The 25,319-nt window shown below is 42.4% G+C and overlaps 1 protein-coding gene across 2 annotated transcripts in view; it reads right to left on the reverse strand.

Moving 5' to 3' along the window:
• EVI5 (ecotropic viral integration site 5) overlaps nucleotides 1–25,319 on the reverse strand; it is a gene marked incomplete in the record, with an annotated part of 2,059,651 nt that overhangs the window by 301,367 nt on the left and 1,732,965 nt on the right. For both annotated transcript variants that reach the window (XM_044085676.1, XM_044085675.1), the window contains 1 exon segment: nucleotides 16,991–17,086. In XM_044085676.1, the coding sequence (XP_043941611.1) occupies nucleotides 16,991–17,086 (96 nt within the window).

Genomic DNA, 25,319 nt, shown 5'->3' on the forward strand with positions numbered 1-25,319 from the left:
CCTGTGGAATTCTTTCCAAGCTACATTGGTTACTTCCAAGTAGCTAAACCTCTGCATACGTGTCTATAGCTGGAATTTCTTCTATGCATTTTTGCATTGCACTTACTTAATCACGTTTCATTAACTGAGTCATACCATTCAACTGCATACCTTTCAACTGTTCAGATTTTCTCAGAATGTCCAGACTTTTCCTTCATATTTTTGGCCTGTTTCTCACAACGTTGTGGTTTTATGGCAAATCATTGAGGTCTGAAGTCAGAAAATAATGGTAGATATTTAAGTTCCAGACTTCAAATCCTTCAGAAAAATTCATTTTAATGCAAAACCTGTTAGTCTTTCAACTTTTTTAAGTTTGTAAGAGCAATATTTAAAACGTCTCTACTTTTGGGCCTTTGTCCCCCTTTGTGCCTAAGAAGTTCAGAGGCATGCTTAACTGTCCAGATTTTCACTGAATGTCCAGATTTTCCCACATATTTTTGGTGTGCTTCCCATAATAACTGGTGTTTTTCTGGTAAATCATTGAGGACTTAAGTCACTAAACAATGACAAACATGGGAGTTTCAGACTTAACATAAAAATGCTTACTAACACAAAACCTGTTATTCTAGTAAATTTCTAGGTTTATATGAGCAATATTTAAAATCTGACCCCATTTTTGGCCTTTTGTCCCCCCATTATATTTGGTTTTGTCCAGATTTTGTGGGCTAAGAGATTGATGGGAATGAACCAGGTCAGAAGCCTAGCCGCAAAATGGGTGTTTTATTTTGACTGGTGAAGTGATGGGAGCAGAAATGTATTTTGTGACTGAGGTTTTGGGTACTAGACCCACAAATAGATGCATGCTACTTTAACAACTGAGATATGATGTCATCAACTTTTGTTTTCAAGGATTGTGGAATGTCTCATCAGCATTCCCGGCTACCATAAAAGGCTAGCTATTTGTTTTCCAGTTAATTCAGTGTCAGAAAAAAATGTTAAAAACGACTTGAGAACGTCTGTCCGTACGATGTGAAATTCAATCGGGCCAAATCTTGATTTTCTGTTTTCAAGTTCCTCAACTTTTTAAACACAGCCCATGCCTCTCAACTGTCCCTTATTTTGTAGGGCATCCCAGATTTTGTCTAATATTTTTGTCCTGATGCTCACAGAGGATTAGGGTCAGTAAAAGCAGATATTAAAGTTTCACATTTCTTGTCGTTCATAAAATGTACATTGATGAAAAACATGTTCTGTTAACTTAAGTGAATTAATCCAACATTTAAAAATTTATCCTGAGTTTGGACCTTTAGCCCCACCCCCACATTTTTTGGCATTGTCCTCGATTTCTCCCACTTCTGTCTCACTTTAACCTGGCACTTCGGAATGTCTCAGCTTATCATTTTAATCATAAAATATTGAAACAAAAACAAACTTGCAATACATAAACTAAAAACTACAAGTTCGTTTTTGTTTCAATATTTTAACATTTTAAGATTAAAACGATAAGCTGAGGCTTTCCAAAGTGTCCAGAAGAGGTGAAAATGTTGTTCTTCTCTGTTGTCTGTTGCTATGACAGAAATTTGATTATTGTCTTGAAGAAAATATGGCCGGTTAAAGTGAGATTGGATAAGAGGGAGTCTACTTAACTGGCAGCACCCTCCAAGTTGGTGCCTGAAGCAGGCACATCATTTACCCCACCCTTCTGATGGCACCAGTCAAAATCCACTAGGCATCACATACAAGAAAACATCAAAACCTTAACAATCAACAATAAAACCAGTGAATCACTGTTATTCCAACTTCAGTGTTCTTGGTGTAATGACAATCAAAACACATGCAACTGATGAAACCATATGCACCTGCTTTTAAAACCACATGCACCTGCTTTTAATATCACCTCCTTTAAGAGATGCTTTTTTTTAACTACTTGCATATTTTCCACAAAGAGGTTAGTCACTTCTAAGAAAGAAATACCACTGCTCCTTAAAACTACCTTGATTTATATATATATATATATATATATATATATATACATACATATATACACACACACACATACACACCACAGCTGCTATCGTATTGTTCTCATGAAATAGAATTCTCCCTTTTATTTCACACAGCTCTAATTAAGCTGATTGTGAAACATACTGTTCAGTGAACAAGTTTTCCTAAATTGCTTCTAACCAGCCCAGTAATGTAGAGCAGATTAATTAAGTCTTGACTTCGACTTAATAATCCAAGTTCAATTAGCAGTTAGGATGCCAGTGAAGCTGGTCAAAGAAATGTGGAACTGAGCTGCTTGGGTCAATTCACCTATCCTGGGAGGGGGGACTCAGGTAGAACAAGTGTCCAAGCATCCCTCAGTGGACGAACTGATGTGGAATAGTGTCAGGAGGTGTTGTCTGTAAGGAAGTGGCAGGACACTGATAGACTTGCAAATGCAGATGTGGACAATTACACACAAAGCTTAGTGCATGACTTTTCATGAGAAAACATTTTGATAACAAAAATTGTCTTGAAGGAAGCTAAGGTGACAGCCTTGGCTACTGTCGCTCAACTCCTGGGAACAAAATTCCCACTAAATAATGAACAAGCCAGATGCATCACTGACAGCTGATGAAAACACTGAGGAACCAAAATAGCCGTTTACCTAAAGATCTTAGAGCCTCTTTTACTTTCAATCTGAGAATATTAAATCCAAGCCACTCATTATTGGGTAGGATTTAATACTAGCTGTGAAAACTACCACATGCAAGGCATTAAAAATACTGGTGCTTTTAAATATGTTTGCAGTTAAAGTATTCCAGTTAACATCTGGAGTGTTAAAGTTTCCCATCCCTCTGTCATTACAAGGATATATTCAAACATTTCTTATACTGTGCATAACATCTATGAAGAACATGCTGTCATCTCTAGTCACTCTTGGGACTCATAATGGATTCTCTCAACCTTTATTATCCATTTATATTATGATCCCTTTCATTAAATAAATGCTTACATCCCTTTTATTTTCTTTATCCTTGCTAAATCATCTATATTTTGTGTACCTGGGTACACCTTTCTTCCCATCTTCTATTTATTAGCGTTTGTTAACCAGGACAACAGCCCCTTTTTAGAAGATGCACAGGGAGAAAAGCTCCCCAACTGATTCACACTTTTCAAACATTTTAGTTATATAGTCATTTTTTTATTTTTGATTTTTCTATAGTGTTCTTGAAAGTATAGATATCACTAGCTAATTTGACAATTTGAGAGGAGAAGCTATGAGTTGTCTGCTGTTTTTCTCTGCCTCGCTTTGGCTAGTTCAAATGTCAACTGCCAATGAACATGTGCACCCCTTCCAGCTGGTCCCTGGTCCCAGAAATATCAAAGCCCTGTGCAATGCACCTGATGTTTAACCAAATGTTTAAACTTAATGTACTGTTAATTGTAGTCACACCTGTGCCACAAACAGTAAGTACTTCAGGGAAATTTTACTAAGTGTTATACATCTAGCACCTCGTCCACAATTTTACAAAGTCCTATTATAACTGACTGCTTCCAGCTTATTCACAGTCAGGCCATTTCTTCCTAGCTGGAAATACACTGAGCTCCCTTTCGACTTAAAAATGTTCTCACCATTTCTCCCAACAGTGGTAAGAGACAGAAACCATATGTCCATATCCCATTCGTGGAGGTTTTCATCATTACAACAGAATCCCCAATAAGAATTTGTTTTCTACTCCCATCCCTCCATCCTGTAGGTCTCCCCTGAAGAGGTTCTAAGCACCATACTCACATTTCAAATGAGAAACTCATCTATACTAGGAAAGCATTAAGAAATGCAGGAAGGACAATATGGATAGATACAAATCTGCCATATTCCCCTCATCTTTCTGAAACCAGCTGTAGTCAGTTGTTCCCTCCTCTTGGCTACTTCTGCAACAGTGTCAATGACCTCTGCAGTCCAAGGATGGGACTAGCTGACATGGTCTGCTGAATCTTAGACAATTTCTACCCACTGATTAGAAACTTGCCCTTCCAGCCCAGAAAGGTGCCTGTGGATGGGGCATAAATGCATCCTCCGAAATGTTTTCTGAAGTCTGCTGTTCCACAGCCAATGCAGTAGTCATTGTCCACCTTATCGTCTATTTTACTTAAGTTATCCTTTGTTAATCAGATTACTCCTGCTAAACTAGTGACCTCTTTTCAGCAAGACTCAAGGTGGAATTTACACTGCTAAGGAAAATTTGGCCATGAAATTACAGAACTGATCTTTTACCTCCACCTGTGTTGCCACCAACGCAAGCAAACAGCATCTTGGTTTAACATCTCATTTTAAAAAATGGCACACTCAGAAATGAAGCACTCTTCTAATGCTGCACTGCAGGTTCAGATATCCAATGCCCAGGAGTGGGAAAAGAACCCACAGTCTTTTGGTCCTCCAGCATCAAAGGCAAGTACAGTTACCTGTTGAGCTACTGACTATTAGATTCTTGGCTGCTGTTTTGCTAATTAACTTACCCCTTTTTACTGCAAATTTGTTTTGCATCTTGTGCTTTATTTACTTTTAAAATTACCACTTACTAATAGAATGTTTCTGACAGTCACTTGATGAGAAGCTCCATAGTCACCCCAACGCTGCTACACTTTTAAAGTTTCAAGGTTCCAGGATATGGACTGGAATTAGAATTCAGAAGGTGAAAAATTAACACTGCATTAAACAGATAGTCGCTACTAATGTAAGACCCAACACCACTACACAGAAATGGATTCAGGTATGGTGGCCAGTTCTAGAAACAAAATGGTGCAGACCATGTGATGATTTAGTCAGTGCTGACTAGAATGTTATAACAGCTGCTACTTCTGAATTAACTTTATTTTGATGATTTCTTCCTACTTCAAGACAAGGCTTAAACTCTAAGCTTTGGCCAGCTAAGACCTACATGCAATCAACTGGATGTATAAGTGAATTTAAGTAAATCTTTACCTGCACTTTTTCAAATAATACAGCATTTAAATTGATTTATTTGTGTTGCACTGAATACTATCTAGCTGGAAGTTGTGGCTCTGTTTTTTCAATTAATGTTTGTTAGACTTCCTGCATAACCAGTGATAAGTGGGGGTAGTTCACTTCATTGTTACTCGGTTTCTGCCTTATATAAGTGGTACATTTTGGATTATTTTCTGCTTAAACTCTGAGCTTTGGCCAGCTAAGACCTACATGCAATCAACTGGACGTATAAGTGAATTTAAGTAAATCTTTATCTGCACTTTTTGCAAATATTATAGCATTTAAATTGATGTATTTGTGTTGTATTGAATACTATCTAGCTGGAAGTTGTGGCTCTGTTTTTTCACTTAATGAATGTTAGAATTCCTGCATAGCCAGTGATAAGAGGGGGGTAGTTCATGTCATTGTTTTTTGGTTTCTGCCTTATATAAGTGGAACATTTTGGATTATTTTCTGCTTAAACATTGAGCTTTGCCCAGCTAAGACCTATATGCAATCAGCTGGACGTATAAGTGAATTTAAGTAAATCTTTAACTGCATCTTTCAAATAACACAGCATTTAAATTGATTTATTTGTGTTGCATTGAATACTATCTAGCTGGAAGTTATGGCTCTGTTTTTTCACTTAATGCTTGTTAGAATTCCTGCATAGCCAGAGATAAGTGGGGGAAGTTCACATCATTGTTACTCGGTTTCTGCCTTATATAAGTTGTACATTTTGGATTAATTTCTGTTCAATCTCTGAGCTTTGGCCAGCTAAGACCTACATGCAATCAACTGGACGCATAAGTGAACCACCCTCCCTTCTTTTGTTTTGGTGTTAATGTTGGTGGCTTTGAAACTGCCCGCCCCTCTTCTAAATTTGAATTTGGATACTTCCTCCTGGGCCCATCTCATATGCTCACTCAAAAAAAAAAAGTTTGCACTTTTTTCATCTGCTTTTACTGTATTTGTGTTTCTTCCTACTTTATTTTGCATTTGCGTCATCTTAAAAGTACTCAATTGTATTTGTTACTGCTTGGTGTAACTATCATTCTAAGCCTTTTGCTTTAAGCACTTGGGCTTCAGACCAGTTGTTTTACATTAAGAAGGTTTGTGGTCTGCACTGTTGTGGCAGGACAGGTAGCTTACATCCTTCTAAGTTGGGAACTGCTGATTGAAGGTTCAGTGTCTGTTATTCTAAAACTGTATTAGTTCTGGTTTAAGCACTTGGGCTTCAGGCCAGTTATTTTACATTAAGAAGGTTCGTGGTCTGCACTCTTGTGGGAGGAGAGGCTGGACTCTGCCCTTCTGAACTGGGAATTTCTGTTTAAAGGCTTATAGTGCCTGCATATTTTGAACTGTTTCTTACTGAACTTGGTGCTTCTTGTTTGCTGTAGCATGAACTAGATCCATGCCTGCTGAATCTAGCTTTGTTTGTATAACTTGAGCACTAATTCAGGCCTTCTTTTTTGGAGAAGGTTCCCCTGCACCACAGTGGCAAGAGTGTGCAGTTAGAACTTGTCTGATTGAAGACTACAGGAACAGGGCTCAGTTTTGAGATTTTTTTACTGGTTAATTGGGTAATTTGTTTAAAAGCCTTTTCTGATTGCTTGTAGTCATCTAAAGCTGTTTTAAGTGTATTTTTACTGTTTGTAGTAGTTTAAAGCTGTTTTAAGTGTATTTTTTTTACTGTTTTTGCCTTATCTTTTCAAAAAAATTTTTTTTTCCTTGTTTCCCACCTTTCTAAGCTAGTATAGTCCAGTGTTCAGGCTAGTGCTGAATTCAAGGCTGTCTTACAATTTTCTGAGTTGCCCATACCTTACTTGGTTAGAGGTTGGTTTCTCTGTTCATCTGTGAGAGAGGGAGCTTTGAGCAGCCATCTGTCCCTGGAGGAGTGGTTCCAGCCCAGAAGTTAGTAGTTTATAGGCCATTTTAGGCTAATTTCTCTCTCTTTCATTTCCCTGCTGTAAAAACCACGTTTGCACGGTTTTGCACATCCGGGCAGCGCCGGTTAGCTAGGGCTAAATTTATCCTGGCTCCACCAAGTCTCCTCTTCAGTTTTTCCCTTGAAAGTAGTCTAACTCTCAATCTAAGCACTTAAAAAGCATTCTACAGTCCAGTACTTGCTCAGACCTAAATAGCAAGCACTACTATACCCCGACACTTGACTGCCCAGCAAGGCAAGGCTCATTATTTACCCCTCACCAACCAAGCAACTAAGCAGCTCATGCTACTATTCAGGCATGACCAAAGGGCAATTTCAGGTATACTCTCCAGTCCAGCTGGTGAACCTGGGTATCCTGAGGCAATGCTACAACTGCCTCATGTACACAGACAACCCTCTCCTACTACCACAAAAAATTAACATATGCAAGAGATGCAGTTATATAGCTAAATTGGAGGCTAAGCTCTCTTCACACAAGACTGGAACAGGCAGTCATGAGGAGAAGGTTAACACTTGCACCACACCTCCAGCCTCAAACAGACATACTAAACCAGCACTGGCAAAAAATACACATAAATACATGAAATCATACTCGGAGGCTCTAAATAAAAACCTGCAAAAGCATCACAGACCACTAAAGCAGACACCCAAAAAACCTGCACCTCCCGTAACAAACCAGACAACACATAAAACACAAAATCAGTGTGCCGCACAATCACAGCCCTTAAGGCAAAATAACGTACCTAACACACTAGTAATAGGTGACTCTATAGTCAGGCACACTGACGACCAACTCACTAGGCTGGACAAGGAGAAGGTTACTGTTAGCTGCCTGTCGGGAGCCAGAATCCGCTACGTAACACAAGCACTCAGGTCACTCCAGAACAAGTACAAATATGACTCTGTCATTGTTCATGTTGGTGTGAATGACCTGAGACGTACCTCCCTGGACTACATGAAAAGAGACATGGAAGAGCTCTCTGATCATGTAGCCCAGGCAAGTTTGACCCTGACCCTGAGTAGCATCCTGCCCTCACCAAGAATGATACCGCAGTATAAAGAAAGAAATGACAATTTCAACAATTGGCTAAGCTTCTGGTGTCATTCAAAAGGGATCCAGTGTCTGTCAGCCTGGGACGACATGCTCGACAAGCCTCGTTGCTTCGCAAGAGACGGCTTGCACCTGTCACCCCTAGGCTTTCGAATACTGACCAAGGCTCTTGCTGCCCCCATAGTGCCTTTTTTAGGCACGGCTCAAAAGTCAAACCCACCTCCGTAAACAGCACAAATAAAAAAAATGAGGGTTATGCTACTCAATGCCAGGAGTTTAAATCTCAAAATGTATGCGCTTGAAGCACTCCTCAGTATGGAGAACGTCGACATCTGTGCAGTAACTGAAACCTGGTTCATGGCTCCACAGAGCACCCCTGTACTACCGGGCTACAACTCATACCACACATTTTGGCCACAGAACATGGACTGAAACACAAAAGTAGGGGGTGTTATCCATATTCATCAAGGATACCTACACCTCCAGGTTAGTGGTGCAGCATGATACCTCCGAGATCATCCATGTGCAACTAACATCAGGCAAATCTGCAATGCAAATTGTGGCCTGCTACAGATCACCCTCCATGACTACCACTCCGCCTTTCCGGAGACACTGGAAAACATGAAGGTCCTACCAAACACCCTGATATTGGGTGATTTCAATTACCCTACCGTTAACTGGAAAAACGACTCAAGTACAAACTCCCAGGTCCAGTGCTTCCTGGAATCTATCAACTCAAATGCCCTGGATCAGCTGGTAAAACCCCCTACCAGAGGCCACAACATATTGGACCTGGTCATCACCAACATGGGCGACAGGTGTTCCACACCGGAGGTCAACCCGTCACTGGTTAGATCAGACCATAAACTAATCACTCTGGACGTCCACACCACACCACCACCTCCAACCAAGGAAACTACAGTGAAAAACTTTTCTATAGCAAACTTCACCTTACTTAAGACAGAGGTGGTAGGTTTCACAGCCCCCACGCTAAAGAATAACAGTGTCCAAGATGCAGGAACCTTTACAAATGCACTCTATGAGCACCTACAAGGATGCATAGATCGTGCCATCCCTAGCAAAACCAAGACTCACTCCCCCTAAAAGAAGGAAACCAGTCTGGTGGACCCCTGCCATAAACAGGCTATACAATAGGAGGAGGAAACTAGTTCAGAAAAAAAGCAAATCCCAAGAAGGAAAGACATCCATGACCAGTATCAGTAAGAAACTAAGGTCCCTCATAAAATCATCCAAGGCTAACTTCGAAAGAAAAATAGCGAAGGATTCGAAAGATAACCAAAAAGCCTTTTTTAGCTATGTCAAGAATCTAAGTGGCAACTCGCAGATATGCTCTGAGCTATTGCAAAATAGCACAAAATATACTGAACCTACTGATATTGCCAACATCCTGGCAGATAGATTCAGTGCAAACTTCACCCCCCTCTTACCCCCAAAAGGGCCCACAACAATACTGGAAAAGTGTAGTGTCCCGGAAATCACAGATGCACAGGTGAAAACAGCCCTTTAAAAAGCCAAAAGCACAGCGTCAGTGGGGCCAGATGGTGTCCCAGATGCGTCTTGCACGAACTACAAAACAAACTAACCCCCCACCTAAACACACTGTTCAACCTCAGTCTCTCCACAGGCTACGTGCCCATAGAATGGTGCACAGCAACGGTTATTCTGCTCCACAAAGGAGGGGCTACAACTGACCCTGGTAACTATCGCCCCATAAGCCTGACTAGCCTTGTCTGCAAGGCGATGGAGCGCATCATCATGGAACTCATTAACAAAGACATTGGGAACCTCCAAATACTTGACCCGACCCAGTTTGGCTTTGTTAAGGGCAGATCATGCCTACTAAACCTGGCTGACTTCTTCGAGACAGTCACCAAGGCCATAGATGAGGGGAAGGTAGTTCACACAGCCTACCTTGACCTCGCCAAGGCTTTTGACACCATTCCCCACTCTGGAATTATAGAATAACTCACCAGCCTAAACATAAATCCCTACGTCACGAGATGGGTTGTCAACTGGCTTACAGACAGAACTCACACGGTAAGAAGAGCTGGCTCCAGGTCCGACTCTGAACCAGTCACAAGTGGTGTCCCACAAGGCTCGGTCCTGGGACACCTACTGTTCAGCATATACTTCTCAGAAGTACAGGCAAACACAGGAGGACTATGGCTAACCAAGTTCGCTGATGACTGCAAACTGGGAGCCATAATTGACTCTCCAGCTGACACGGACATTCTCCAAAAGGGCCTTACTGAGACGGACACCTGGTGTCAAAGTCATGGTCTCAAGCTAAATGCCAAAAAATGCATAGTCATACCGTTTGGGAAAAACAAAACACCCATGAATTACCACATAAGTGGCATCCCCCTTAATACAGAAGAGGTAATAAGAGATCTGGAGACCCAGGTAGATAGTAATCTCTCCTTTGACAATCATATTGCCAAAGTAGTTAGGAAATCCTTCTATGTAGCCCATCTAATTACTAAAGGTTTCGCATCTAGAAATAAAGAGGTTATAGTGCCACTCTAATAGTCACTCATTAGACCCATCGTAGAGTACAATGCCCCATTTGGGATGTACCTCACAAGACACTTCCAACAGCTGGAAAGACCACAAAAGTATCTCACCAAGAGGATTACTGGCCTCAAACATATGTCCTATGCAGCCCGACTGGAACAACTCCAGCTGAACTTAGTCGCATATCGCTTACTCAAGAGGTGATCTCTGCCTGACTTACAAAGCCATGTCCAACTCAGAATTGATGGACATGCTCCACCTAAAGAAATTCAAGCCACTGCAAGCCACTCATCTAGTGAGCTAAACCTCGCCACAATAAATAGAACATGCTGGAGGGATATATTCCTGTCACAGAGACTCCCCATGCTTTGGTACAAAATTCCTAACTACATTAGGCAAAGCCCTTCACTAATACTCTTCAAGAGAAACCTTGACGAGTGGATGGGCAACAGAAAATACACCCCTTGGATCACTTCATTGGCTCTTCTTGACAGAGGCTCATTTAATTAATCAATGGGGCGGTGAAAGCTGACACTCTGGCTAGGCTTATAAATACCCTCGGGCAGATAGCTTAGTACCTCCCTATGAACCTATGAAGAAATCCTAAGTCAAAGATGTTTAAGCCCCTACTACCTACATTCACAAATGAAGAAACAGCAAGATACCAATGTACACCCCTCCCCCTCTTAAGACACAAAAGCATGAAGAAATACAGCCTGCTTCCTGCCTAAACTTAGCACTTTTAAAGTGCAAAGGAAAGAAATAAAAAATGTTTCCTGTCTGAAACTATCAATTATTAAAGAAAAAGAAGAAAGAAAAAGTTTGTCATATAGACCCGTGAAAATTAGCTGAACAGAATGGAAACTATCTTTGAATGAATTCATATATGTTAGCAGCACTCAACGGTTTAAATGTTAAATGTGGAATCATAATTCTCTAGATCTTTACTTCTTTTAATCCTTAACACAACTGCAAAATGCTCACAGACATTCACTTTCTTTGCAAGTTTGCAAAAATGTGTCCAAACTCACCTTTGATACAATACTCTGTTTAATTTTAAATGGGGTATTCACTACATCTTCTCACTTAATCTGAGTGTCTGTGCCACTTCTTGCAAATAAAGTGAATTCTAGTATTCTGGCAAAGGCAGCAAAATCAGTTCTATATACAACTGATAGTACCATACACAAAAAAAGTGCTTTTTAACAATACCGTTAAAAGCACAAGAGGTAAGCAACAGGGAACTAAAAACAAGCAAAAAAATTTATCCCGCAAAAGCTGCAAAATTATAGATTCCCCTACTGTAATTCTGAACCTCTAAAAGCAAGCACCTAAAAAATAGTCTGAAAATACAGGTGAGCAGCAAACCTTGAACAACACTGTTGCTTTTTTGCAGAGGAGAAGCCCTCCCTGAACTTCCCAAACATATGGGTACCAACTCTGAGATCACCATACCTCAGAATAAAGTGATTATTTTTGAAAATTTGGACTTACTATATGCAGGCTGACATTTTTCAGTCATTCAGTCTCACTATTCTAGGACTTGCACCCAACTATTGGTATCTCAAATGGTTACCACAAAAATATCACAGAGCAAGATAAAAAGCATATTTTACTCAAATACCAGAGATTTTATTTGCTCAAAACTCCAACAGTATTAAAGCAACTCTATAAAATGGTAAGAAGTTTAAAAATGATGAAATCTCTTAAATGACAATGAGGAAGTTGCACTCACATTACCAAAAAAAATTTTTTACAACAGTAGATGCCAGCATTCTGCATGTGAATACTCTTACAGTAGTGTTGTGGTTTTACAGACTCTTGTGGTAAAGTAGTTGTGCACACTTACCATAACTGTAGATGTTCGAGTGCATTCACTGTTGCAGTCATTACATTTGGGTAATCTGCTGGCAGATTGCCCTCAGTCGGCCTGATTAACAAAGTCTTGGGTCCTGCGTCGGTTGCTGTCCCTTCTTCCATGACGTCAGGGGTATAAAACATGCAGCCGACGCCATTACATCAGTTTTTTTTGCCCCAGATGTCAGGTGCCCCCCAAATGGAGAGCAATATATATATATATATATATATATATATATATACACACGCACACACATATATACATACATATATATATATATATATATATATATATATACACACACACACACACACACACACACACACACACACACACACACACACACACGCATATAAATATAAACACAAAAATATACCTCCAAACAAAAGCAAATACATCAAAAAGGCTTTTAAGCACAATAAAAGAAAGAAGAGGTATAGAAAAGAAAAACAGGGGGATGGAGGGAGGGTAACCAGGACTGCAACAGTGAATACACTCGAACATCCACATTTATGGTAAGTGTACACAACTGTACTATGTTCATCTTGTTTCACTGTTGCAGTCATTACATTTGGGTAGATTCACAAAGCTAAGGTTGGGAAGATGGATTTATACAGCATTAGGACCAGCTATTAAGCCCTGCAAAACAGCAGTGGCCAAGCCAGCTCTGGATTTTGAGAAAATTGGTAAGTGATAATGCTTGGTGAACGTATGAACTGAACTCCAGGTAGCAGCTTCTAGAATATCCCTGGTAGGAACATCTCTAAGAAAGGCTGCTGAAGTAGATGCAGCCCTGGTGGAATGAGATCTGATCCCCTGGAGGATAGGTTTTCCATGATGCTTATAACAGAAATGAACACAATGGCCTATCCATTTAGAAATGGTTTGCTTTGAAATAGCCTTCCCCTCTGCTCCTGCAGCAAATGCTACCAGCAGTTGTTCAGATTTTCTTCGAGATTTAGTCCTGTCCAAGTAGAATCTAAGTTGTCTGTGTACATCCAATGAATGCAGAATCCGGTCTCCCTTGTTCTGTGGTTTGGGAAAGAAAGTTGGCAAATGAATGGACTGATTAAGAGCCACACTGGATACCACCTTGGGCATGAATGATGGATTGGTCCTGAGTGATACCCTGTCCGCATGAAAGATGATGAAAGGCTCTACTGCCATAAGGGCCTGTAATTTAGATATCCTTCTAGCTGAAGTGATTGCTAAAAGGAAGGCTGTTTTCCAGGAAAGAAATTTTAAGTATGCAGTTGCAGCTGGCTGGAAAGGAGGTAGAGTGAGTTTCTCCAATACAAAGTTCAGGTCCCAGGCAGGGTTTGGAGCTCTCCTGGGTGGTCTCAAGTTTTTGGCCCCTCTGAGATACTGCTTTAGAAGAGGATGAGAGAAGAGGGGGGTTTGTGTTGTAATGAGCTGAAATGGCTGAGGCATGGATTTTTATGGAAGAAAAAGACAGGCCCTTATGAAGCATCTCCATTCAGTATTGCAAAATCTGAGGTAAATTGTGCACTGCTGTGCTCATCCCTTGAGATTGATTCCAGGCACAGAATCTTTTCCATTTGTCAGCATAAGATTTTCTAGTTCTAGGTCTTCTCGCCTCCAAAATGACATCCATCACAGGTTTGCCGAGGGATGCTAAGGGTGAATTTAAGTGATTAGCCAAGCTGCAAGATTCAATGTTTGGAGCTGAGTGTGCAGAATTTGGTTCTCCTGCTGAGACAGTAAGGAAGGTGTCTGAGGCGGGTGACACAGAGAAATGTGTGACACGCTGCACATGAGTGGGTACCAGTGTTGGCGAGGCCAGTCTGGAGCAATCAAAATAATTTTTGGTTTGTCCCGTTTGACTTTTAGTAGAACTTTGGAGAGCAAAGGCAAAAGGGGAAAGGCATAGACTGAGGTTTTTCCAGCTGAAGGACAGAGCATCGACTTTCCAGGCTGTTTTGTGATGAGTTCTTGTGCAAAATTTGTCCAACTGGTAGTTCTGGGGTGAGGCAAAAAGATCTACGTCTGGGCTCCCCCATTTGCGTGTCAACATGTTGAAAATCCGTGGTTTCAGTTTCCATTCGTGAGGGTCCATGAAATTTCTTCTTAGTTCGTCTGCCAGAACATTCTTCTTTCCTGACAGGAATTGAGCTTGTAGTTGTACTTGGTAGCTCAAGGCCATGTTCCACAATACCATGGCTAGTCTGCAGCGAGGGCAGGAATGTGTACACCCCTGCTTGTTTATGTACCACATAACTGTGGCATTGTCCATCTTTATCAATAATTGTCCTGGATGAAGGTAATCCTTGAAGGCTGTCAGTGCATTCTGTACAGCTAGTATTTCTTTTTGATTGATATGAAGGTGCATTTGACTTGGGCTCCATTTGCCCTGAATGCACTTCCCTGCCAGATGAGCCCCCCCCCCCATACATAGTCTGATGCATCTGTAGCTAGGGTTTGAGTGGCAGGGGGTGGTGTGAATGGCAGTCCCTTGTTTTGGTGGCAGGCCTTTGCCCACCATAGGAACTCTAGGAGCAGGCAAGGTATGATAGGAATCATTGTTTCCAGGCTGTTACAATGTTGACTCCATAAACTTTTTAAGTACCACTGAAGTTTCCTCATACGCAGTCTTGCATATGGAATTAGAAGAATGCTTGAGGCCATGAACCCCAAGGCTTGCAGTATTTGCCTTGCAGATAGCAGGGTTTTTGTGGCCACCTGTTTGAAGTAAGACACCAAATGAATTTGCTTTTCTGGTGTAAGGAAAGCCATCTGGGCAGTTGTGTTCAAGCTTGCACCCAGGAATGTAATTTTCTGAGAGGGTAACAGTTGAGATTTCTTTTTGATTATGGTGTACCCTACACAGGTTAGAAGTATTTTTACAAACGCCAGATGTTTTAGAAGAATGGCCTGGTTTTCTGCCTGAATTAGACAATCATCCAGGTATGGATATATTTGAATATGTCTTTGCCTGCAAAATGCAATTACTGAAGCCAGGCACTTTGTGAATACCCTGGGCGCAGTAGACAAGCCAAAGGGCAGTGCAGAGAACTGATAATGCATGTAGCCTGCTTTGAAGCGTAGGAATCTTCTGCAAGATTCCCTGATTGGGATATGCAGGTAATCCTCTTTTAAGCAGAGAGTTGCCAATCAGGCATCCTTGCCTAGCATGGGAAGTAACTGGTGAAGAGTCAGTATCTTGAATTTTGGAATGTCCAGAACTGGACACCATGATTTGTCTTTTCTGGGTACCAGGAAAAGTCTGGAATAGAAATCTTGTCCCTTTTCCTCTTCTGGTACTAGTTGAATAGCCCCCATGTTTAGGAGGGAAAGTACTTGTTTCTGAGCCTCTGCCCACAGATATGAGGGCAGGTCTGGCCACCCGTCTGGAGTTGGCAGCGTGTGGAAATGAAGTCTGTATCCCTAGAACATTATATTTAAAACCCATTTGTCCTGGGTTATAAGTTGCCAGTTTCTTGAATGAAGAGCCAGTTTTCCCCCCAAAGGGGAGGCTAAGAGGTAAGTGCTTAGTAATTTAAAAGAGAAGTCATTGAGACTGTTTACCATAGGGTGGTGCCTTGTTGTTTCCAGATTTGGAAGTGGAAGCACCCCATTGCTTAGTACTGAAAGTCCCTTGGGACTGAAACCTGGTGGTTTTAGAATGTCTGGGTTTGGCCGTAGCGGCTCTGGAAGGAGCTGGAAAGGACCAGTTCTTAGTAGGCCAATGCCTACTAAACCTAGGAGGTTGCACTTGTAAGAAATCTTTCACAGTTTGTTTTTAGAACTTATTCAGCCTTGTTACCAAATAAGCGGTCCTGCTGTAAAGGAGCATCCAAACGTTTTGCTTTAACATGATCAGGCAGAGATTGCTCCTTAAGCCAAGCATGCCTTCTAAGCACATACTCAGTAAAAGCAGCCCTACAAGAGGCCTCTAAGGAATCAAAACCACATTGCAAAGTATGTTTGCTAACTTGTTCAGCTGAAGTCAATAAATCCTGCAAATCTTTATTCTCCATACAGTCAGAAATCAACATCATTTTCTGTTTAAGTAGTCCTATGATATGCTGTTGATATTTTAGCATATGGAATTGACAGTTTAAAGCCCTGATTGCTAAGGTTGCAGAAGTATAAACATTTTTACCCCATCTATCCACACTTTTTGTATATATAGCTATGTACTATTCCAATGAGTATATTATGTTCTTATCCATTGTATCCATAAGATTGTTTTGCTCTTTAATATTGTTAATTTGTCTCTATTTGTATGTATTTGTATGTCTGTTTGGGGCTTTTCCCCTCGGGTCTCCATTGAAAAATGGTAAATTCTTACCCAGCTGGACCAACCCGGTTAACAAATGTGAAATAAATAATAAATAAATAAAACGGTATGCATTTTCTAAAGGATATGAAGTCTGAACCTGAAATGCACATTATTTAGTGACTTTGGTTCTCAGCGATTTGCCAGAAAGCCACAACTTTTATGATGAAGAGACCATAAATATGAGGCAAAAATCTGGACAGTTGAGAGGTATGTCTTGGGACACTAGTATAACCAATACAGCCGAATGTTTAGTTTATTATGATCATAAAAAAAAACTTATGCTGTACAAAGATACTGGAAAGAAGTTACAAACCAGCAAGTTCTGAACTTGTTTAATCACTTACCTCATGTTTCAGCTCTGATATCTGATCCTTCAGTTCTCTAATATACTGGTTGGAGTCTGAATTGTTGAGCTGCCCTTGAATTTTACCTTCCTCTTTCTGTTAAAAACAAATAATAATAAAAATAAAATATATAAATAAAAAAACTCCTTCAAATACCTATTTCTAGCTACAAAATTACCATACAGGTAAATTTATTACTATATCTATTTACAGTTCAAGTTCAGTTGTCTTGAAAAAGAAAAGAAAAAAAAATAACATCTATTTTCTTCCAAAGGTTTGTTCAGCTGGCTCAGAGCACCTGTGAAAAGGAAAGCATAACTATATTTTGCTTACTACCTTGAATTATGCAGATACATAATACATTTTTTACATTATTTATTTACTTTGTGATGTCCACTTTTTCTGGTTTAAGGTCACAGTGGGACTGAGAGCCCATCAGAGAACCAGTCCTAGATGGGAATATGTCAGTCCCCTCACAACAGGGACACACACACACACACACACACACACACACACACACACACACACACACACACACACACACACACACACACACGCATCTTACAGGCAAATTAATGGGTCAAATAACTCATTTACTGGCAAATCTTTGGACACTGAAGAAAGTGATCCTACTGAATTTATAGTTATGTACTTACCATAACTTGGCATCTGTGTTACCTGTAGTCACCATTCATCATGTTAGGGTCTTGGATCCGATATCGGATCAGAGCCGGCATACTCAGAACACAGGTTTGCTCAAGCTCCTCCCCTCCCATAATGCTCTGCTGCCCTACACTCCCTCAGATCGAGTTTACACAAGGAATGAAGACCGATAAAACATAGAAACCAAATAGAACCTCCAAATCCAACCAATCTTCCAGGCAGGGGGGGCTGGAGGGTGGGATCTTGATAAATGGTGACTACAGATAAAACAGAAGCCAAGTTATGGTAAGTACATAACTATAAATTTGATGTTATCTAGTCAGCATTCCTCATGTTAGGGTCAGAATCCCCAGCTACCTAAATCCTGCGAGGTCTCAAGGAAGGTCATGCCAAAGAACTGTGGAGCCAAATGAAGCCCTTCCTCTGGAAATCAAATCCAACATATAGTGGGAAACAAATGTGGGGAGAACACCACGTTGCTGCCACACAAATGTCATCTAAAGACTGACCATCTGCAAAGGCAATGGAAGTAGAAACTGCCCTCACTGGTGTGGCGAAGGAAATACCCTCTGAAGAATAAATAAAAATAAATAAAGGAAATACACTGCGAAATCCAATGGGAAATCGTGACTTTCGAAATACCCCTGCCTTTTCTATTAACAGAGAAGGCCACAAATAGTTGCACTGAATGCCTAAATTCTCACGTTCGATGTAAATAAAAGTGAAGTTGACGATGAACGCCCAATGTGTGCAGAATATATTCCCCTTTATTGGAAAAGTTAGGGAAAAACACTGGTAAGTGAATACACTGATTGATATTCGCTGATAAAGCCACTTAAGGCATGAATGATGGATCACGTTTTAGAGACACACTGTCCTTGTGGAAAATTAAATAGAGTGGCTTGACAGTAAGAGCTTGCAGCTCCGAGACTCTCTTTGCTGAAGTAATTGCCACTAAAAAGCCAGTCTTCCAGGAGAGAAATTTAATATTGCATGAAGCCGCTGGTTCAAAGAGAGATTTTGTTAAAGCCTGAAGCACCAAAGTCAAATCCCATGGAGGAGAAGGATGTTTAACATGAGGCCTTAATAGAAAAATTCCTTTTAAAAAGGCCTTACATAGGCGTGCAGAAAAGGTCAAATCACCACCAAGGTGAAAATTTGAAATGGCTGCCAACTGTATCTTAACAGTGGAAAAACTAGCTCCTTCTTTAAAAAGAGAGGTCAAGAAGAGAAGTATTTTGGGAATAGGGGTGGAGAAGGGGTCTAAAATCTTATTCTTTGCTCAAACAGCAAACCTCTTCCATTTACTGGAATAAACTTTTCTGGTAAAAGACCTCTGGGAAGCAAGAATAATCTCCTTCACGGGTGAAGCTAGCCTGGACTTAGCCAAAATCACTGGAAGTGGACATACCACACTGTCAGATGTAGGGTCTGAAGATTCAGGAACAGTAGAAGAGAAGGATGAGATAGCAGATCCAGAACTGGACTGATTCTCCGGGAATATGCGTTGCAATGAGAATGCACTCCGTGGCCATCACTCACTCCCAGACCCTCACGGCCCCGCGACACAGCAGATAAGAATGTGTGCCCCCTTGCTTGTTTATATACCACACAACAGCCATGTTTGTCTGATAGAACTGAAATTGTCCTATGAGGAAGGCAGTCTTGAAAGGTTTGCAATGATAAAAGGACTGCTCATCTCCAGAACATTAATGTGCAGTTTGGTCTCTGCGGGCAATTAAGTCCCTTGGACAGTCTGTCCCTGAAAATGCCCCCTGCACCCCAGGAGGGAAGCATCAGAGCTGACTGTCGCCACAGGAGTTGGAGGAACGAAAGGTCTGCCTACTAGGAGATCCGGAGATCGATTCCACCACGACAGAAGCTTATGACACACTGAGGTGAGCCGAATGGGAAAAGACAAAAGATGCTGCCATGCTGACCACTGAACTGCGAGGGTGCACTGAAGGACCCTCATGTGGTACCCAGCCATCAGAACCAAATAAATGGCTGCAGCCATCGATCCTAGAGCCCTGAGAATGAGTGAGACTGGAGAGCAGGTTAGCTCCAGTCTGAACCAGGTTGCGAATAAGCGACACCCTTTGAGGAGGTAAGGCTGCAATCTAAGAGGTGGTGTCCAACCGAGTGCCTATGAATTCCAATTTTTGTGTTGGAGTCAGGGAGGATTTCGCAATGTTCACTGTGATCCCTAGGCGATGGAACAGGGAGAGAGCGTAGTGAATACTGTCCAGTAGTTGATGCCTTGTGGGGGCCATCAGGAGCCAATCGTCCAAATAGGGAAAAACTTGGATTCCCTGCAGTCTGAGGTGAGCTGCTACCACTGCCATACATTTGGTGAATACCCATGGGGCTGAGGTGAGACCAAAAGGCAGGGCCCGGAACTGGAAATGATCGACTCCCAAGCAAAAGTGGAGAAACCTCCTGGACAGTCAATCCATCTTTACATGGTAGTATGCATCCTGGAGGTCTACTGAGCACATCCAGTCATTGCTGTGCAATAGAGGCACAATCGACTGTACAGTGACCATCCGAAACTTTGACTTCCACACAAATTGGTTCACTCGACTGAGATCCAATATAGGACATAGGTCCCCTCTTTTCTTTGGAACCAAAAAGAAGTGGGAATAAGTTCCAGATCCTCTCTGTCCTGTGAGGACCTGTTGGATGGCTCGTTATTGAAGAAGGATTATGACCTTTCGGGCTGCCTCTTCTTGATTATGTGGCATATCTGGAAGAGGACTGAATTTTGGGGGAGTTTCAAAAAAAAATTAATGGAATAACCCCTGGATACAATTGCTAACACCCACAGATAGTTTGTGATACTTGCCCAGGCCAAGGGGTGCAGCGATAATCTACCCCCGAATGCCTCCAGGGAAGGATAGTCGGCCAACGCCTTAGGACAGTGTAAAGTTTTCTCAGAGAAGGGTTCCCTGGAACCTTGGTTTTGCGGGCCTCCTCTGTCCCTCAGGCGATGTCTACCATTGAAACCTTTGAAACCTCTTCCCCGTCCCCTGGAAGAGGAATCCTCCTGAACATCCTGAAAGGGAGACTGTGCCTTCCTGAACCAAATTTTCTTACTCCCCTTCTGGGTCTTGGAAAAGGACCTCTGAGGGGCAGAAAACCTGATCCCAATGGCCAACAAGATCTTCCCTCCCTGTTCACTACGGGTCAAAGTGTCTTTCACAGTGGGACCAAAAAGAGCGGAACCATCAAAGGGGGCAATAACAAATGACGTCTTGAAGGCCTCTGCAAACCCGCTCAAGCGGAGCCAGGCATGACGCCTAATAGCGATACCTGAGCCTGCAGCCCGTGAGGACCCTTACGCAGCGCTGGAAATGAGTCTCATGGACGAATTCACCACAGAATGAAGGGCTGACAGCTTTGGAGAAATAGCCTTGAATTCCTCCTCAGACATGGACCCAGAGAGGGATGAAGACTGTTCTTTTACCAAATCTCTCTGGAGACAAGTAAAATGCATCAGATAATTTAGAGCTCGCAGACTGAAAGCAGCCTAAGCGAACATCCACTTTCCAAATCTGTCCATGGCCCTTGACTCAAGATTGGGCAGATGGACAGAAGAACTCTGCTCTGCCAATTCCTTTTTGGTGGCAGTGGCCACCACAATCGCATAAACCGGGACCGTTTTTGACCAAAAGGTTTTGTCTGGGGGAGGGCTCAAAAATATGTCTGCTTCCTTGGACACTGGCTCCACAGTATCTGGCTCCATCCAGGCCCTGCTGGCCACAAGATCAATAAGAGGATCAACAGAGGGGGGGGGGGCACACCCATGAGTTAGATGGCCCGTACTGAAAGCCTCCAGGAAAACGGATTCCTCCAAGGATGGGGTTTGGGTAGACCAACTGCCTTTGGCCTTGAGGATCTCCAGTATGTCTCCACAGGAGACGTACTCTGGCGGAGATCTTGGGGACCCATCCCCCTCATCAGTATCCGTGCCCTCGGTAAGAGACTCCATAGGAGAGTCGAGATATCTCCTCTTACAAGTCCTCTTCCTGGGAACTTCCTCCGCTGGGGGTGGTGGGGAAGACTCAAAAGAGGAAGGGACCCTGTGGGGGGGATATCCCCCTGGAGACTAATTTGGATGAGTTGACCTGGAGCAGGATAAGAACCATGCATGGGAGGGGCAGCTCTGATAGCACAGAAGGATCATTTAGCAGCCCGGAAGGTGGAAAGATTAGAAGAGGTTCCATCCCCCTTTCCCGCCAACAAAACCCTGGTGAAAGAAAGGGTGGATCCCCCAGTCCCATCACTCCACCAGACGGCACCAGACCTGAACGGTCGAAGGCCAAGGCATCCAGGGGAAGAGACCGGTCAGAAAAACCCAGGCCCGAATCCAAAATCCCATGGATGCTGGCTTGACAGGGCCGGCCGGGTGGACTGTCCCAGGGGAGCAGAAACAGTGCCAGCCGTTGATCCCTTCAGGGAAGGGCCCGAAGTGGGTCCTAAAACTCACCTAGCCTCCACCCCGCTCAACAGTCCCTGAGAACACAAGCCACTGGTTGGATGAGGAGTGAGCAAAGGGGGGTGGGAGATTGGATCCCTGACCTATGGGTTGGGGAAGCCAGAAGCCCCAAATCCAACTGAGCTTTTAGGAAGGCTTGCATCATCCTGTCCATATCCATCGCGAGGGCACTCCTGGAAGATAGGGAGGAGATGGAGGACCTACTAGGAGAGTTGCACCTGTAGCTCGAGTGTCTTCTCTTGCACTCCCTGGAATGAGATCTAGCTGGAGAAGACAGATGCTTAGTAGGCAAAGGATCCAATGGAAGATCCTCCACTACTATAGGCTCCGGCACAACTCTCGGATCCAAATGAATCGGAACAGAGCTAAACAAAGGATCCGAAGAAATAAGTCTCGGATCCGAAGGTACGGTGCACCTCCTCTCAGATCCAAAGGTCTAGGGCCGAGGTCCCTGGATCTGGGGGGAGACATCGAAGTCACTGGATCCAAGAGCTTAGGGTCTGAGCCCTTGGATCCAGGAGTGGACTCCCTGGATGACCTAGGCCCAGAGGATCTCGGAACTGAACCTGCCCTGGCTGGAGCCGTATCTGAGGACCTAGGATCAGACAGCCTGGGATGCTTGGTTGGGGCCTCCTCGACAGAAGCTTTCTTTTTAGCCCTAGGAGGGCCAGCCTTGGCCGGGGAAGCAGAGACCAAGGGGCAGCCTTTGACCAAACCCTTAATTAACAACTTATTTTGACAGTCAACCAAAGCCCTCGGGTTGAATGCAGCACAAATGTCGCATTCCACCTCGAGGTGGTCACCGCCGAGACAGTAAAGGCACTCCTCGTATAAGTCGGAAATAGGCATTTTCTGCCCACAAGAGGAGCACCTTTTAAAACTGAATGGCTTTTCAGACATGGCCTAACCGCAAACAAAACTGGAATCTGCAAACAAGCCAAGGGTCAAAGCCTAAAATCCATCCAGAACTCTCACATACACTTATGAAAGAACTCTTGCATACCACAAACAACTAGACCAAAAACAAAACCCAGAGGAGAAAGGGACTTAACAAGGTTAAGACTCAACTGGGAGGGGATAGATAAGAGGAAAAACTACCCAATAACACTACAAACTCAAAAATAATAAGAAATTTCAAAATTCTGAGCTAAATGCACTTACACTAACAGGAGCTGAGAAATCTGCATTTGACTGAGCGGCAAACAAAATCTGAGGGAGTGTAGGGCAGCAGTGCATTATGGGAGGGGAGGAGCTTGAGCAAAGCTGTGTTCTGGGTATGCCGGATTGGATCCGAAATCGGATCCAAGATCCTAACGTGAGGAATGGTGACTAGATAACATCAGATCTACACACTTAGTACATGCAGAAGCATCCAACCTGGAACTCAAGCACTGTCTTACACCATCACCAACTGCATCACTGTGTCACCGATTACATCGGTTGTTGCTTTTCAGATTTGATCATTTTTCTACTATCTCACTGCATCTTGTCAGGTTGTCTCTAAAAAGTATCATTCAGTCAGTAAACCTACCTGGTTAACAAATCTGGCCAAGTCTAAAAATGGCTATAGCTTTTTACTAAGGGACTTTCAATCAAAGTTGGATCATGGTCAAATGGGGACCTAGGCAGGATGCTGGACAAGCCCCCACCCCCCTGCAGTCATTCTGGTGTCTTATTATTTGCTCAGTTATCAAACACTGTTAAAAAGTGTAAGTGTGCATACTATTTTCTTCTTTACTTTCAAAATGAAGATATGAGTTTAAAAAAAAAAAAAGTCTTTCGGCTTTTCCTGGTTAGGGGTCACCACAGCGGAACTCCAGTCCGCTTATGATTGGCAGTGGATTTTTACAGTGTTGAATTGCCAGTCCAATGCCCAACCTTCAAAGAAGGCACACACACACACATGCACGCACCTACCTGCATGTCTTTAAAGTTCAGTCGATGGTGGGGAGGACATACAGACTCCACACAGAAGGCACACCAGCCGAGAATCGAACTGGAGAGCCTCTTGCTGTGAGGCGACAATGCTAACCGCTGCACCACCACAGCCAACTTTTAATTTATTCATCATTTGTTGACTAGGTTAGCCCCACTAGGCAAGCAGCTTCTTTTCAAGGGAGACCCTTGGTGATCTTTACACTAGTAAGGAAATTTGGCCAGCACACTAGTGAACTACCCCTACTCTTTTCAATAGCTCAGGTGGATGTAAAAATATGTCAGAGCACTAACCATCAACACAGGCAAATGGGGCCTTGGTTTAACATCTCATCCACAGGATGCCACTCAGGCATACAGCACCCCCTGTACAGTGCACTGCAGTGTCAGAAAAACCATCTGCATGGTTTGGGGGTAGAATCCACAGCCTTCTGCTCCAAAGACAAGTATGCTACCTGTTGTACTACTAACACTGCTTACAAATTTTATGGCACAAACACTACTAGGCATTTGCTAAGCAAAACAATTTTAGAACATTTCAACCAACTATAATGACTAACTGTAACCAAAGGGTCATATGTCTCAAGTGTCCTGAATTTCACTTCACAGTTTTGTCTGTTCCTTATAAAATTTGTTGCTCTCTGGCAAATTAAGGACTGAGGTCACTAAGTAATAACAGCCATTTGAGTTTTAAGCTTTATACCCTTCAGAAAATGCATGATAAAGCATGCTATTCTATCAACTTTAAAGTTTATAAGTTAATAGTTAAAAAAGTTATAAGTGAAGAGAGCAATATTTAAAAAGTTCCCCTATTTTTGAGTCTTGGTCCCCCATTATTTTTGGCCTTGTCCAGATTTATATCACTGAGAGGCATGGGAGTTGATGTGCAGGATTAAAGCTCTTGTTCCCTGTAGCCAAGGCACAGGATTTGAGCCATGTAAGTATGTGCATTAACTAAGCAGCCTTCTCTAACTATGGCATTTTACACACACGAGAAGTATGAATGTAGGCTCTAGTGAAAGCAATCTAGCCCCCAACAAAATTTACAGAACATAGTTTTAATGTTTTTTCTCCTTGCAGGTGGAAGTGAGTCATTTAGAGAAAATTCTGACTTAGAGGGTTGGCAGTATAGCTTCATAAACAAAGATGCACATTAGCCATAAAAAAAGACCTGTAAGAGTAGCTCCATCCTCCAAACAGCAGGATGAACAGCACAAGTGATAGGACCATTTA

This window comes from Protopterus annectens, chromosome 10.part0, assembly GCF_019279795.1.
Source record: "Protopterus annectens isolate FY-2018-M chromosome 10.part0, PAN1.0, whole genome shotgun sequence".
NCBI classification, from domain to species: domain Eukaryota; kingdom Metazoa; phylum Chordata; order Ceratodontiformes; family Protopteridae; genus Protopterus; species Protopterus annectens.